The sequence below is a fragment of the Electrona antarctica genome (genome assembly GCF_951216825.1).
Source record: "Electrona antarctica genome assembly, chromosome: 18".
NCBI classification, from domain to species: Eukaryota; Metazoa; Chordata; class Actinopteri; order Myctophiformes; family Myctophidae; genus Electrona; species Electrona antarctica.
The window spans coordinates 32,837,699-32,851,650 of NC_136799.1; the positions used below are offsets into that span (position 1 = coordinate 32,837,699).

The 13,952-nt window shown below is 40.0% G+C and overlaps 1 protein-coding gene across 1 annotated transcript; it reads right to left on the reverse strand.

Moving 5' to 3' along the window:
- Positions 1–310: 310 nt before the first annotated feature.
- tpp1 (tripeptidyl peptidase I) lies at positions 311–13,841 on the reverse strand. The gene is made up of 13 exons (XM_079527957.1): positions 13,720–13,841; positions 13,217–13,291; positions 12,367–12,506; positions 11,696–11,846; positions 11,169–11,290; positions 9,117–9,301; positions 6,177–6,375; positions 5,381–5,569; positions 4,824–4,896; positions 4,203–4,323; positions 3,715–3,876; positions 3,437–3,562; positions 311–2,810 (listed from the first exon to the last, which is right to left on the reverse strand). The coding sequence occupies exons 1-13, from the start codon at positions 13,728–13,730 to the stop codon at positions 2,670–2,672; spliced, it is 1,695 nt and encodes a 564-aa protein (XP_079384083.1). The 5' UTR covers positions 13,731–13,841; the 3' UTR covers positions 311–2,669.
- Positions 13,842–13,952: the final 111 nt, after the last annotated feature.

Sequence of the window (13,952 nt, forward strand, 5' to 3'; positions counted from 1 at the left end):
GCTGGACAGATTTAACCCCCTACCTTTACCTCAGGAAACAGACATGCATAAGATACTTCATACAGAATATATTTACTAATTTGGAAAAAAAAAAAAAAAAAAAAAAAAAAATTGTGCTTCAGTCTTTGAATACCACCTCAGGTAAGAGCAATTACAATAGAAACTTCTAGTGATACTGAGATGATATAAAGCAGAACTGTTCCAGTCAAATAGGTTTGTCAACAACTTTGTGCACAAACCAAATAGAGAATTGACTCCTAAATTACATCCATTTGACCAAGTAATTTGAAGAGAAAGTATAAGCTCACAATTCAAAATACATTTCAACTTTATTAAATGTTGACAAACATACAGTACATAATACTTGCCGAGGTACATTATTTACAGTATTAAAAGTAAAAAGAAGTGCAACAATGCTGGTGGACTGATTTACAATTGCATAACATTTACTTGTAAAGTACATTTGGTAGGCTAACCACCGCAACAGTACGTGATCAACATGTCTTAAAAATACAAACCAATTTAAAATTACATTGATCCTCCTAATCAAAATGGTCCACCACATAATGTTTAAATGTCAGAGTACAGCATTTTTTGAATTGAAATCTGAGAACACGCATGCAAACATTGTTACATGAATTGATAACTAGAGGAATAATGCTACCTACCAATATTGCTGGTTCATTAGGCTGGTTTAGTACAGCAAATAATTTGGGAGTAATCGCCACAAGAAAAGTAGTTTTGACCATCGTTAACGATCTACAAACCCAACCTGAGAAGAACTGCGTGCTAAAATATGAAAAACAGATTCACATAAATATATAAACCTGCCATGTTTGGTGGCACTCTGTATTGTATACAGGCTAATCGGTGTGGATTTACAGATGTATGTTTCACTCAAATGCACAAAGATATATCTGCATCATATTTGCATAATCATTTGTATTCTTAAAACATGGTAGGAAAAATTAAAGGCTTTGCTTAAAAGGTCTGCATCACACCTCTTTTGATGCTATTCTCAGGGGAGGGGGGCAGGGGGGTATTATTAATATGAGTATTATATTATTGATAGAAGCAATAGTATGCCAAATCCCAAAGTATTGCAGTTGTAAGTTACTTGATGCAAAAATAACCATTAAACAACTAAAGTTCAATGATAATATACCAAGTTCCTGAGTTTCCTCTGCATTTATCATGAAGAAGAAACCGGACTGGAGATCCTAAGTTTTAGAACAATCTTTCATTTCTGTGTTTACAATCAGACCGTAATTATGACAGCAGATGAAGATAGAAGCTTGGTTTGGGATTAAAGAGCACTTTCGCAAGCTATTCTGCTTGTTAACGTTAATATTTTGGCATTAAAATGTACAGGCCAGGGTGAAGAGGTTGTTGGGGTGCAAGGAACAGTAGTAACAGGTAACTGCAGTAGTACAGTAGATCATCAATAGAAGCAGTAGTATTCAGTTACTAATAAAATAAAGTCTACTCAGTCATCACAGAGGACTAGTGGATGTAACCATGATGAAATCACACATATCCAAAAAAGGGATATTTCACTTAAAAAAAAAAAAAAAAAAACGTTATCATCTACTCAGGCTTATGTGAACACCCCAGACAGTTTTTAAGTTGCTTCAGTAGTATTTAGATATTTGATATTCATTTTAGCTGCCCGCCCCCTTCCTATACAAACCCATTATAACTTAAAACTCCATTTTAACCATGATAGATTCATCGAAAATACCCAACCTATAATCTGTTGACTGATAATGTCCTTCTAATACGTGAGGGGCTGTGGTTTGTCATTTATTAAAGAATTATTAAAAATAAATGAAAACAGTAAGTCCACGGCCCCTCACGTGTTAGGACAATATCAGTCAACAGAAAAACGTTTAGGTGTTTTTGATGAATCTATCATGGTTAAAATGGAGTTTTAAGTTATAATGGGTTTGTATAGGAAGGGGGCAGGGCAGCTAAAATTAATATCAAATATCCAATACTGAATCAAGCAACTTAAGAACTGCCCGGGGTGTTCACATAAGCCTGAGTAGACGTTACAATTATCAAAAGTTTTTTTGAAAGTGAAATATCCCTTTAACTTCCCTTAAGAGTTAGTTCAGATTTTTGGACTTCGCTGTTGGAAAATGGAAATACTTGTAGGAAATACTTGCCATTAATATAGTGGTTGCAAAGGTATTAATTGATTATTAGAGTCCCGCGGTGCTGGAGTGCTGGTTTGATTTAGGTGAATATTAAGTAGTTCCGGTCATTTCGTGGGGCCACAAAACTAGTGTAATTTGTATCGTTGACCTATTCTTTCAGCACAAAACCATAGTTCCATGTGACAGAGGGGTCAAAGTTGAACAAAAGTTGTACTACAATGGTAGAAATATGTCAACAATACAAATGACGGTAGTTTTGTGGGTTAATTAATTGGCCCCCCACCAAATGACAGAACTACTTAATATTCACCAAAAGCAGACAAGAACTAAACCCCCCCCAACACGGGACGCAGGCAATCAATTAATACCTTTGCAACCACTATATTAATGGCAAGTATTTCCTACAGCTTTAAGTACAAAAATCTGAACTAACCCTTTAACGTCTGTGTCAACAGACATAGAAGCTTGGTTTGGGATTCAAGACCTCTCTGCCAGTCCATTAGCAAGGCTTCACTTATCCAACAGGGCAGCCAGCAGAGCAGGGTAGTTTGGAGTTCCCCAGCCTGTAACGGGGTCCCATGATGGTGCAGCACAAAAACCCTTCCCCTGAACCTTTTCATCCAGACAGCTTAGGTGACAGCCCTCAGTCACCTGTGAAGGGTGAACATTATTCAGTTTAGTATAACTTTAAAAAATAACTAATAACCTATTAAGAAATCACAATACAGTATGCATATTACAATTTAGCCATTTAGCAGACGTTCTTAATCCAGAGCGATTTACAGTAAGCAAGAACAAGGTAATACACAATACATAGAAATAGTCATCTAGGATTAAAAGTAAACCAAGAACCTCCGTCCAACAGTAGATCTGTATGATGAAACTATAAGTATACACTATACAATGCTATGTCTACAAAATATGCGATCTAAATTACATAATTTATCCTAGACTTCTTAAAATAGTGTGTATACATGCATACTTACATATTTTAGCCTAGACTTCTTAAAATAGTGTGTATACATGCACACTTTAGATTAAAAAGGTTGAAATATGACATTCAAAAATAAACTAACTTGTTTGATGATACAGTATGACTTATTTTGATGTTTCTTTGATGACATGCTACTAGTCACTAAGCACAGTAAAGATTCAAAAATGGAATAAAAACAATCACATTTTGTAACTCATCGAGTTACACTCATCTCTTAAACGCGAATAGTGGTAAAGCCCTTCTCATTGAGCTACAGTAGGCAAGTAGAAAGTATAATAATTACATCAAAGAGGGCCTGTCCGTTCAACTGGTAGAGACGAGGGTTGAGGAAGCCTAGCACAGGTAGGCCTTTCTGCAGGCGTTGATCATTAATCAGAGCCAAAATTCCTCCAACAACCGGGGTCGATGCCTGGAAGGAGCAGTAGACGACGTGATTTGAAAAGGGAAACCAAATTTGGAAATATCACAACACTTCCAATTCTTATTATGGTCAATATAACATCCAAAATATGACATACGATACGTCACCAAAATACATAAAAGTATGCTGCAGCTACTTACCGAGGTCCCAGAGACCCAGGGGATGGGTACTCGGTTACTGACCACCCAGTAGTTATCAGACAGCGCAGCCAGATCTGGATAGGCCCTTCCACTTGTGTTGAAGTAGGTCTGTGGTGGTAGACCGGCTGCTGTGGCCTTCAGGTAACCTGCCACTGCACTTGCCTGTGGGAGCACATGGACGTATACAAGCACACTTACACATACAAGGTTTCCACCCGACAGCGACAATAGAGGGTATGCACATGCATAAAGTGAATGGGAAATAGAGTGGCAAAGTGAGAGGCAAAGTGAGTTTACCATTGTTTAATGCAATCAGATAGGACTTTTCTGTTTGGATGTATGGGCCGTCAAGGCCAGAAAGTATTTTTTTGCCACTCAGTAGGCGTTCCTGCATAACTTCCGGGTTTGATGACGATGTCACACGCATACCCTCTATATGTTAACATGTGGTTCAGTTAGAGTCAATACCAATGTCAAGCAGACTGTACCTGGTAGTCGGGCATCTTGAAGATGTTGCTGAAACCTCCTCCACTAATGTAATCCGTCACTTCATAAGTCACTTTAAAAGGGTTCTTGAATGAAGTTCCTCCAACCGTGGTCACATATGGACTGGAGAAACAGGTTAGTATTAGAGAATGACTATTACATAATCACTTTTACATGACGTCGTTGTCCAATGGAAACCTTGTATGTCCATGTCACAATTACTTTACAGGAAATTAAAAGATGAACCTGTGTTCCAGGGAATCCAGTGTAGTTATTTAATCACAAGCTCTTGTTAATAATTTAATTCGTTCAATATCTATAAAACCCATAGACAGTCATAACCACTTTCAACTTAAAACAATTTAAATAGGGCTCCCCCTGTCCCTCGTTATATTATCATTCAAATCTCATTATATCCCAATGGGAGTTCTCCTGTATAAATAACGGTTAAATGAAAATAAAATACCTTTTCAAAAATAGTAAAAATAGATCCACAGGCTCACAAAAAGGTTGAAACATGGAAATACAAGGTCTCTGCCCAACAGAAATGATGAACACTTTCCAATATTGTAGGCCGTTTTTGCCCCTTTTTAACTTCCAGTCTTGAGGCTTTGATGTTTTACCTAGAGGCAGGGAAGCTTGGCCTGAAGGAGTTCTCTCCTTTGGTCAAATGTCTGCAGCCAGCGCCACTGTCACCTACGCGAGATTAAAGTAAATAAAACATTAGGCAAAAGCTTCCAGAATACTGGTTTCACAATAGACTAATTTAGCTTATAGCTCTAAAGAAGTCACTGCTAGAATGTTAATAACAGGGGCCTCCATTTTTCAAGGTTCCACCGGAACCGGATGTGGGAAAATGATGTGTTCGCTCGTCTTTGCTGTCACCCAGAGAAGACATTATGTTACCGCGTTCAGTTCTTTGATTATGGGCTGTTGAATAAAGCTTATTTTGACCAGGGGCGCAATCTGGGAAAGGAAAAACGTATTGTCATGCATTCAGATGAAAAAGCGAAGGAGACATGAAGGATACACTTGATGTATCCTCGGTCATCCTCGCTCTAAGCGGCTTGAGGAGCCTCCTCTTTCTTTGCTCTCGGAGACACAGACTAGCAGGTGGCACTGGCGGATGGAGGACGGTGGATGTGGTGTGAAAGATGTGGGCCGTGTACCAAAGACTAACCTGAAGCAAAGAGCAAAGAGACACCCCTGACTCCAGCCTTCATGAACTCAGTGTTAATGCGCGTCATGTACGCCACAGATAGGCTGTCCTCATCATCGCCATAGCTGATGGTGTGTACCCAGGGCAAGTCAGACATGTTGCTGAGCACAATCATCCACTGGAGGAAAGGCTCCTGGGACTCATGACGACCTAGACGATAAGGGAACAAGAGAAAATACGAATATATAGAGGGTATGCGACTATGCGTGATACATCATCATACCCAGAAGATATGCGGTAACGTCTACAGAGTGGCAACAAAGTACTTTCTGGCCTTGACAGCCCATACATCCAAAAAGAAAAGTCCTTTCTGATTGAGTGGCAAAGTGAGTTTAACATCGTTTAATGCACTTTATGCATGCGCATACCCTCTATACTGTAGACTAGGTTTCCCCACTAGCCCCATTTATTACTTTAAAAGAGTTACACACCAATCTAGTCGAATCCACAGAGCGGCAATCATAACTGCGGTGTCAAGCGCAGCAGCAATACTGACACCGTAGCTACAGGAATAGAAGCGAAGCATGAACAAAACCTGTACTTATGGGATGTGAATTTCTCCAACATAAACCGTAAGCAATAGGAAACAATGTGCTCAACCCGTACCCTACTGAATAATGTATAGTTCAGCACACAAGTGTTAGAACTTCAAAAGGCATGCATCCATGGAAAAAGACTGCACACTGCACCACAACTTAAAACTGAATATTTAGCCTGTATTGCCATTATGCTGTGTCTGTTGATCATCTACACATACCTGGGTTTGTGAAAACCCATGTAGAGATGTTTGCCCCGGTACTCATGATATATTCTACATCCAGGCTAGCCTCCAGACCAGCCTTGCCTGCTCCCTGGGTGCCCACAACCCGATCCACTTTGGACAGGTGCTGGAAGCTCCTGCCAAACATGCTCATGAACTCAGCCAGGTCTGCAGGGTGGTAGTACTGCTCCAAGAACTGGAAATTAAGATCAATTCATTAACATTAAATAACTATACCAGTGGTCTGGCATGTTTAGCCCATTGACTACGACTCATAGCATACTTGATGTTAATCAACAATCTTCGAAAGCATTTAGTTTAATTTTAGAGGAAGTGTCTGCATTCCACGGATCAGTACCGAATGATGCGTCATTACATTTTAACGCATTGATAGATAATTCTAGCCAAATGCAGCATCAGGAAAAGTCACACTCAAATGCCCATGACTCATTGTGTTTTACGTGATACACTATCATCTCCACCTGTTAAGGGGGGGTGATCCTTACTTAAAAATTAATAACTTTATTATCCAGGTTTAGTTGGAGCATTAACAAAAATGGCTAACTGAACTACTATTGAACTACTCTTGCCCCTTTTATTTTCTGAGTGATGCTCCACCCCCCTGGTGGATTTATTTCATTTTATTGAAGGAATGTCACAGAAAGATAAACAGTCAGTAATAGAAACCCTTCACATTTTCTGGGGAAAAGAAATGTATGCCAATGTATGCTAAATTAGAAAATATATACATTTTAATATTCTTCCCCTGTGGTATTGGGGTAGTCCATTACATTGTTTGGAAACCACTAACCTCTCAAGACAGACCGTTGACCCACATTCAAAGGAAAAGAGGGTGCTGTTTCCAAGCATTAGTTTTGCACGAAGAACATAACCTGGGTTCTAGCTAGGGTTGGGATTCGGAACAGAGTCCATTTCAGACCCGGTTCCGACATTGCGGATCCGGAGCCGGTTCCATCGTTTTTTGAGTGGTGTAAACCACTCCTACAACTGGCTTTTGTGTGCATAAAAAAATGACCATGGTTGCTATGTTCAAAATAATTTCTGACGTAATTAAATCACACCCGGGTGAACTGGATGACCGTAGCAACCGTGGTCATTTTCTCTGCACAAAAAAAGCCAGTTGTGAAATCACATCCGGGTGTGATTTCATTACGTCAGATCAGAGCTGATCATGCTATATAAAACCTTACACCACTCAGTTCACACGGGTGTGATTTTTTTATTAACGGTTCCCCAAACGGTTCTCATCAGTCGTCATTTAGCTCCGCTGTGTCTGTGCATGCATGCATGCAGAGCCAAGTTACTGGGGTGACGTCTACTACTTGACATGAGTGAGTAGATTAATCTTGTGACTTGTGTAGGCGTATTGATTTTGAGAGGTTTCCTCAATGTGGACATGCAACTGGTGCAAGTTGCAACAACCTTTGCAGGAAACTATGGCATCGCATTTATTGCACTTTGCGATGAGTGAGTGAGTGGGGCGGATACCACTGTTCTGTGCATTCAGCGAGAGGTCACCGCCGCGGAGCGAGTGTGGTTAACAGAACGGGAAATGACTCTGAGGCTGAGCACGCAAAGTGCAATAAATGCGATGCCATAGTTTCCTGCAAAGGTTGTTGCAACTTGCAACAGTCGCACCACGTCCACATTGAGGAAACATCTCAAAATCAATCAACTATAGAGCCATGAATTAAATAAAAATCTATTGTCTGCACTTATTTTTACAACTTATAAGCAACTCAACTGCTTTTGATTTGGCTCTAAATTAATCGCGCAACTGTTGAGAGCCCAGCCTTTAGGTGCATATATACCTCCATACATTGATTACTTTATAAACAGTTTGCAGAAAAAAGCACAGGGACGTAGCCTACAGTTCAATACAAGGTCTGCTAAGAGGATTTTTTAACCCAAGAAAGCACTATGGCTTGTTTCCATTAGGGTAACTGGGGTCCTTCATATTAAATTAATCTGAACATTAAAGACACAACATTTGTCACCATAACAATATCATTATTGCAATGTGTACTGTATATTTAATATACAGTACAAATTGCAACAATGACATTGTCGTGGTGGCTAGCTGGTGGTGGTGAAGTTTAAATAATAGTGCCACCTCATAATTGTAAAGTGCAAATACAATAATTGAATTTGTGTTTATTAAGTACTTGGTTAGGTTAGTTATAATGTATGTCAGAAAAAAAAGGGGAAAAAAAATAATATTAGGAACCGTTAGGAACCGGAACCGTTAGAGGGATCCGGTAAGGATCCGGAACCGTTAAAATCCTAACAAATCCCAACCCTAGTTCTAGCCTGAATCGCTGCGTTCCGTGAATCGTTTTCATCACTCCGTTTTGTCATTCACTACTCAGTAGCGAAGTGACAATTCAAATCCACGGAACGCAGCGAATCAACCTGGAACCCAGGCTACCAAAAGAAACTACTAAATTCGGCCATAGGCAAATGTGATGACCTCATCACATTTGTGTGGTCATCAGTTAGTCCAAGGAGTGTTTGTCGTGCAAAACGAATGCTCGCAATGGATTTAGAATCATGAAAACCCCCTAGTTTGACATGTCACACGCTACTTAAAGCATAATGAAATAGAAAATGTTGCCTTATATAGGTTATTAATACCCCAACTTTCAGCAGCTGTCACAAAGTTTCCCAAGGTCGCCGGTTCGGGCACCCTAGCTAAATCATTAGAGCATGCCCTGGGCTACATCTGTGCAAAATGTGCCGCTTATAGACGAATTAGCATGAAATATCCCCAAGGGCCTGCACTACTTTAACCACTTAAGCCCAATTTTCCAAATCTTTCAAAAATAGTTACGAGTTTGTAGATGTGCCCTTTTCAAATATTTTCAACAAAAATTACGAGCCCAAAAGAGGAAATGCAGACATGCAGACATGCAGTACCTGCGCTACAGCCTGGCTGTTGTTCTGTCCTGATCCCACATCAGCTGCAGTCAAGTTGTAGCGGGCTCTCAAAATGGAAGGTGTCACACCAACGTGCAGCCCTGGCTTATAGTGCCTGTGCCTCCTATTGGATAAGGCTGTGCTGACGTCCAGTCCTTTGGGTGGGAAGCGATGAACCCCTCCGACTGTATGAGTTTTTGAAAAATGTATAGAAATCTGATTATTATATTATGATATTTGAATCTACAATCTAAGTTGTATGTTCGTTGTCTCTCTATCCCGATGGGAGAAGCAATAGAGACACACGGGGACTACAAATTCCACACCCCCAAATGAGACAGCGGCCCCACTTCAGGTCCGTTAGAACGGTGTACTGCAGGCCAGCCATAGAAGTCCATTGAAATTCAACTGTAGTTAGCCTACTTTTAAAATAATATGAAATTAACTGAATACTATATTGATTTGAATAAAAATATGTTTCCAAATGTATGGAGTGTCTTTGTCAACATATCTTCTTGTTTTCTCAATAGAGGATGTGTTTCACATTTCAAGTAGTCACATTTCAGTGACGTCACAGTCTTTACGAGGCTACGAGCACAGACTTTGAAGAGTGGAATTCTCAATAATACAACCCGAATCGCGACGGACTATAAATGTTCTACAGACCGGTACATGATAAATTAAAACGTGTGAGTTTTAACTTGGCTGATGGGGAAATCCAAACCCCAAACCCAAACACCAACAAAATGGAGGAGTGACATATCCCGACAATTTCAACTACCTAGTGAATTCTCCAGATTAGTATTAATAATTAGTATTGCAAGATGCCGTTTGGATAATTTTCCACAAATAAACAGCCTATAAAACAAAACACATATGTATCTGGGTATTGAAAACCTCAAGGGATGCAACCGTGACGTATATACCATGCGACCACTTTAACTTGATATTTAAACTAAACTAAAGCCTGCTGACCCCGTTTGACACACTGATGTAGTATATTATAGTACATTGTGGGTTGTATATTGGCAGGTATGTGACATTAAAAAGGACAAATCTTAGAACACAAGTAATCAAGCAGTGAAATTAGGGTGTTTTTACTATTTTATGATGCCTCTCATAGGAATTGCATTGACAGCTGCAGTACACCGTTCTAACGGAACTGAAGTGAGGCCGCTGTCTCATTTGGGGGCGTGGAATTTGTAGTCACCGTGTGTCTCCATTGAAACAATGTAAAGTGCTTTACAATATACTGTAAATTAAATTCAAACACACAAACACATTGACGGTGGAGGAAACCATGCAATACACTAACTAACCTGCTCATAGCGAGCAGTTAGGGGTTCAGTTTCTCGCCCCCCTAGTGGCGAAAAATAAAACTTCTGTGAAACTCAGATTAGGGGTTCAGGGTCTTGCTCAAGGACACTTCAACTTCACTAACCCAGGGGGGGCTGTGGATCAACCCTGAACCTTTCGCTTCCAAGGTCGCAAGTGTCACTACTCACTACTGCTCCCAATGTCTGACTCTGGACTGCAGCTAAGATGGCGATCTACTGCTGTCTGATTCAAATGTCACACCTGACACTGGGGTTGAAATCTCTCAATGAAAGAGTAGGGAGACCAACTCCAACAACTGCAGATATGCCAGTTGTATTAATAACAATGGTTCTCAACCTTTTCTGGATCAGGGCCCACTTGAAAATCTCAAAAGCCTTCCATCTGATCACTCAACAGGGCAGCATTTTCAGAGCATTTTTATTTTAATGATCAATCAGCCATCTTGGATCAATGTTGCAAATGTAAGCTCCAATTTCGGTATCACAATGAAAACTAATTTATTCAAGGTTTTGAAGAAATAAAAAAGTAAACGGCAGGACATTTCTTTTACATTATTATGTAATATCATTCAAATCTTGGTGTTTTGCCAGTTATTTGGGGCCCACTTGCAATATCCTCACAGCCAACCAGCATGCCTTGTCCCACAGATTGACAATCACTGCTTTACAACACTAAAATTATTTTTATTCATGAAAGTACAAGACGGGTGCTTACCAAAGTCAAGGTGCTGATGAACAGCATCAGGGACTGAGTATGGAGATGATGACCTCACCACAGACTGACCATCCCTGACGTATCGGTGGAACTTGCTGCCTGGAAGCAGCGTCTCTGCGACCCTGAAAACAGGACAAACAAACAAATCAACTATTTATGTACATCCAAGAGGATCAGTTTAACACATTCAATAATATATATGGTAGTACAGATCAACACTGGAATTAATAATTCATAAGTCCATTTGTGGTCTCATTCCATCACAAGGTTAAATACGGTCACGGTGCTACGGGTGGGAGCATCAGGAGTTCTTATTGTGACATCCAATGTATGTATATGTATTGTCAAATTAAGGAACTTCAATTTTGAGCAGAAGATAGCGGTTTCCAAATCACTGAAAGGGAACTACCTCACATGACACATTTTCGCACAATTGAAGAAATGTTGTACTCAACAGTCAGCCGTTACGGCTTTTATTGTGGTTCTTGGGTAAGCAAAATAACTCATGTTTAAGATTATGCACTTACTCTGCACTCATGGTACACTGTAGGAAGTCCTGAGTGCGAATAGTCAGGCAGTTCGTAACCCCATGACTCTGTAGCCAATAATGTATCAGCTTCTGAGTCAAGTCAGACGGACGCACAAGGGAAGCGACTTCATCTAAGCTCAGGTGCTTGCCTGTGGAGGACACATTTAAAAGGAGATTTAATTTAGTCATTGTGCTTGGCCAACAGTTAAAGTGGAGGACAAGGGCAGGTGTTTTTCACCTCTGAATTAACTGGGGCATGATGATAAACGAGTTCAGGTCTAGTGGAATAGCACAGCTGCTGTGCTGTGTGGAAGTGGGTCAACGCAAGAGTATAATTGTGCCTCATCAGCATATACTGTACAAACTTGTAAACAACGTCTCATCAATGAGACAAAGAGGTGTTCGCTATTTGTGGGTGAATTTTGTAAAAACAGAGGGAAACTAACTTTTTCTTAAGTCAAGTCAAAGCTTCACAACCCAGATCTAGAAATCAAAAGATTAGTGCCAGAAGAATAACCAGTCCCATTTGTGTCCAATGTTCAGTTGATTCATATTCACATGTACTGAATGAAGAATTTGGAGGATTAATGCGCAACAAATACAATAGTGTTTCTCTTTTAATCAAAGATTTGCTTCGGAATATGCAACGGTAAAAAGGCAGAGTCCTACCATACAGTGGTGATATTGGGTCCGATGACAATCTGAGTTTTTCTTCCAGCAGGTCAACATTGTTCTGCTTCAGGGCAAAGGTCAACTCCAGCTCCTCAAAGGGGCTGACTCGGCCCACATTAGTCCATTCCTCTGGTACCCTAGAGCAAAGGGAACGCCATTGATTAATTGATTGAAAATGTTATTAACAGTTTGCAGAATTACAGTACATTTCAAGCACAAACTCAATACAAAGGCTGTTAACTGTGAGTGGACGACCCAATTAAGCATTACACTTGTTTACAACAGGGTCCATCATGTTCAATTAATCAAAATATTTAGAGACGTACAAATAGACACTTCTATATAGACAAAGAACAGTACAGGAATTCATCATAATGGAGGTAAAAAGGGAAAAGAAACATATACAGTGAGGGGAAAAGGGGGCGGTGGGGGGGAATTCAGATTTTACGGGGGCCAGTTTCGAATTGCAGCCATCCGTAGGTGCCCTTTGAGAGCGGTTTTGAAGGAGTCAAGGGATTTGCATGTCTTAATGACTGTTGGTAGGGCGTTCCACATTTTGGTGGCATTTCTAAGTAATATCCTTATTCCAATAGTAGGCTCATAAACCTTAAACCAAATAGAGCCACATCGGACTCAAACTGTTAGGATACATATAGTCCACTGTCCACACATACCATTATCGGAGCAATTCTCCAGACAAAACTATTTGAGACAGAGAGCAAACCTACACTTATACTAATTTTTCAATCTAGAAACTGGACCTTTAAGATTACACACAGTTTGTTTACACAACTGGACGTCTGATATTGCACACATTGTTACAAGTAGAGGCAAGGGGTTTGCTTACAGGACATCTTGATCAGCCTCAAGGTATCCACTCCAAACCAACTTGCTGCATATCAGGACGGTGGTAAAGGTCAGCCTGCAGTCCACATAATAACAATATACAATCAATAAAACAACTCTCACACCGGCACACTCGCAGCCACATAATCAGTGTAAAGCACCTAAAGCGTTACCATTTCTTGAAATCAGGAAGTGTTTATCTTCAAGGTTATGATAGCAAAGCCTTTGTGTGATTTAAGTAGGTCAGATCTTACACAATGCACGCTGTGTCATCTTCATGTGAGCTCTAGTCAAAGTTAAAACACCCAGTTGAGTTAATTATACATTATACTTTATATTTAAGTCAAAACAAAATCAAACCACGAGTGATAAATACCAAGAATAGAATAGTAACGATGTACAATACATTTAAAACACATTTTAGAAAAAACGGAGAAATCTGTTTTACCTAATGTGCTAGCCTATATTAAATCATGTAAAAAAAACACACCAAAAAACACTCACAGGGTTCTCATTGTATTCCATGCGTTGCCCGGCGCCTGCTATGCTGTTGCAGTCAGGCAAACAAGCCTGATATAGAGGTATGGTCACATGACAACGTGAATCACGTGACAAGCAAAGAGCTCTCTGGTTCGCGTGTTTCTTTTTGGCATTCAATTTCGTGGTTCTGATTGGTTTGTCTAGGGTCAGTAGGGTGCACTCTTGTGTTTATAAAAAGAAAACAAGCGAAAAGATAC

Coding starts and splice junctions, on each gene's coding strand:
- tpp1 (XM_079527957.1), bottom strand. Junction 12,507..13,216: donor GAGGCTGATCAAGATGTCCT/GTAAGCAAACCC, acceptor CCTTTGCTCTAG/GGTACCAGAGGAATGGACTA. Junction 4,897..5,380: donor CTCTTTGCTCTTTGCTTCAG/GTTAGTCTTTGG, acceptor AATCTCGCGTAG/GTGACAGTGGCGCTGGCTGC.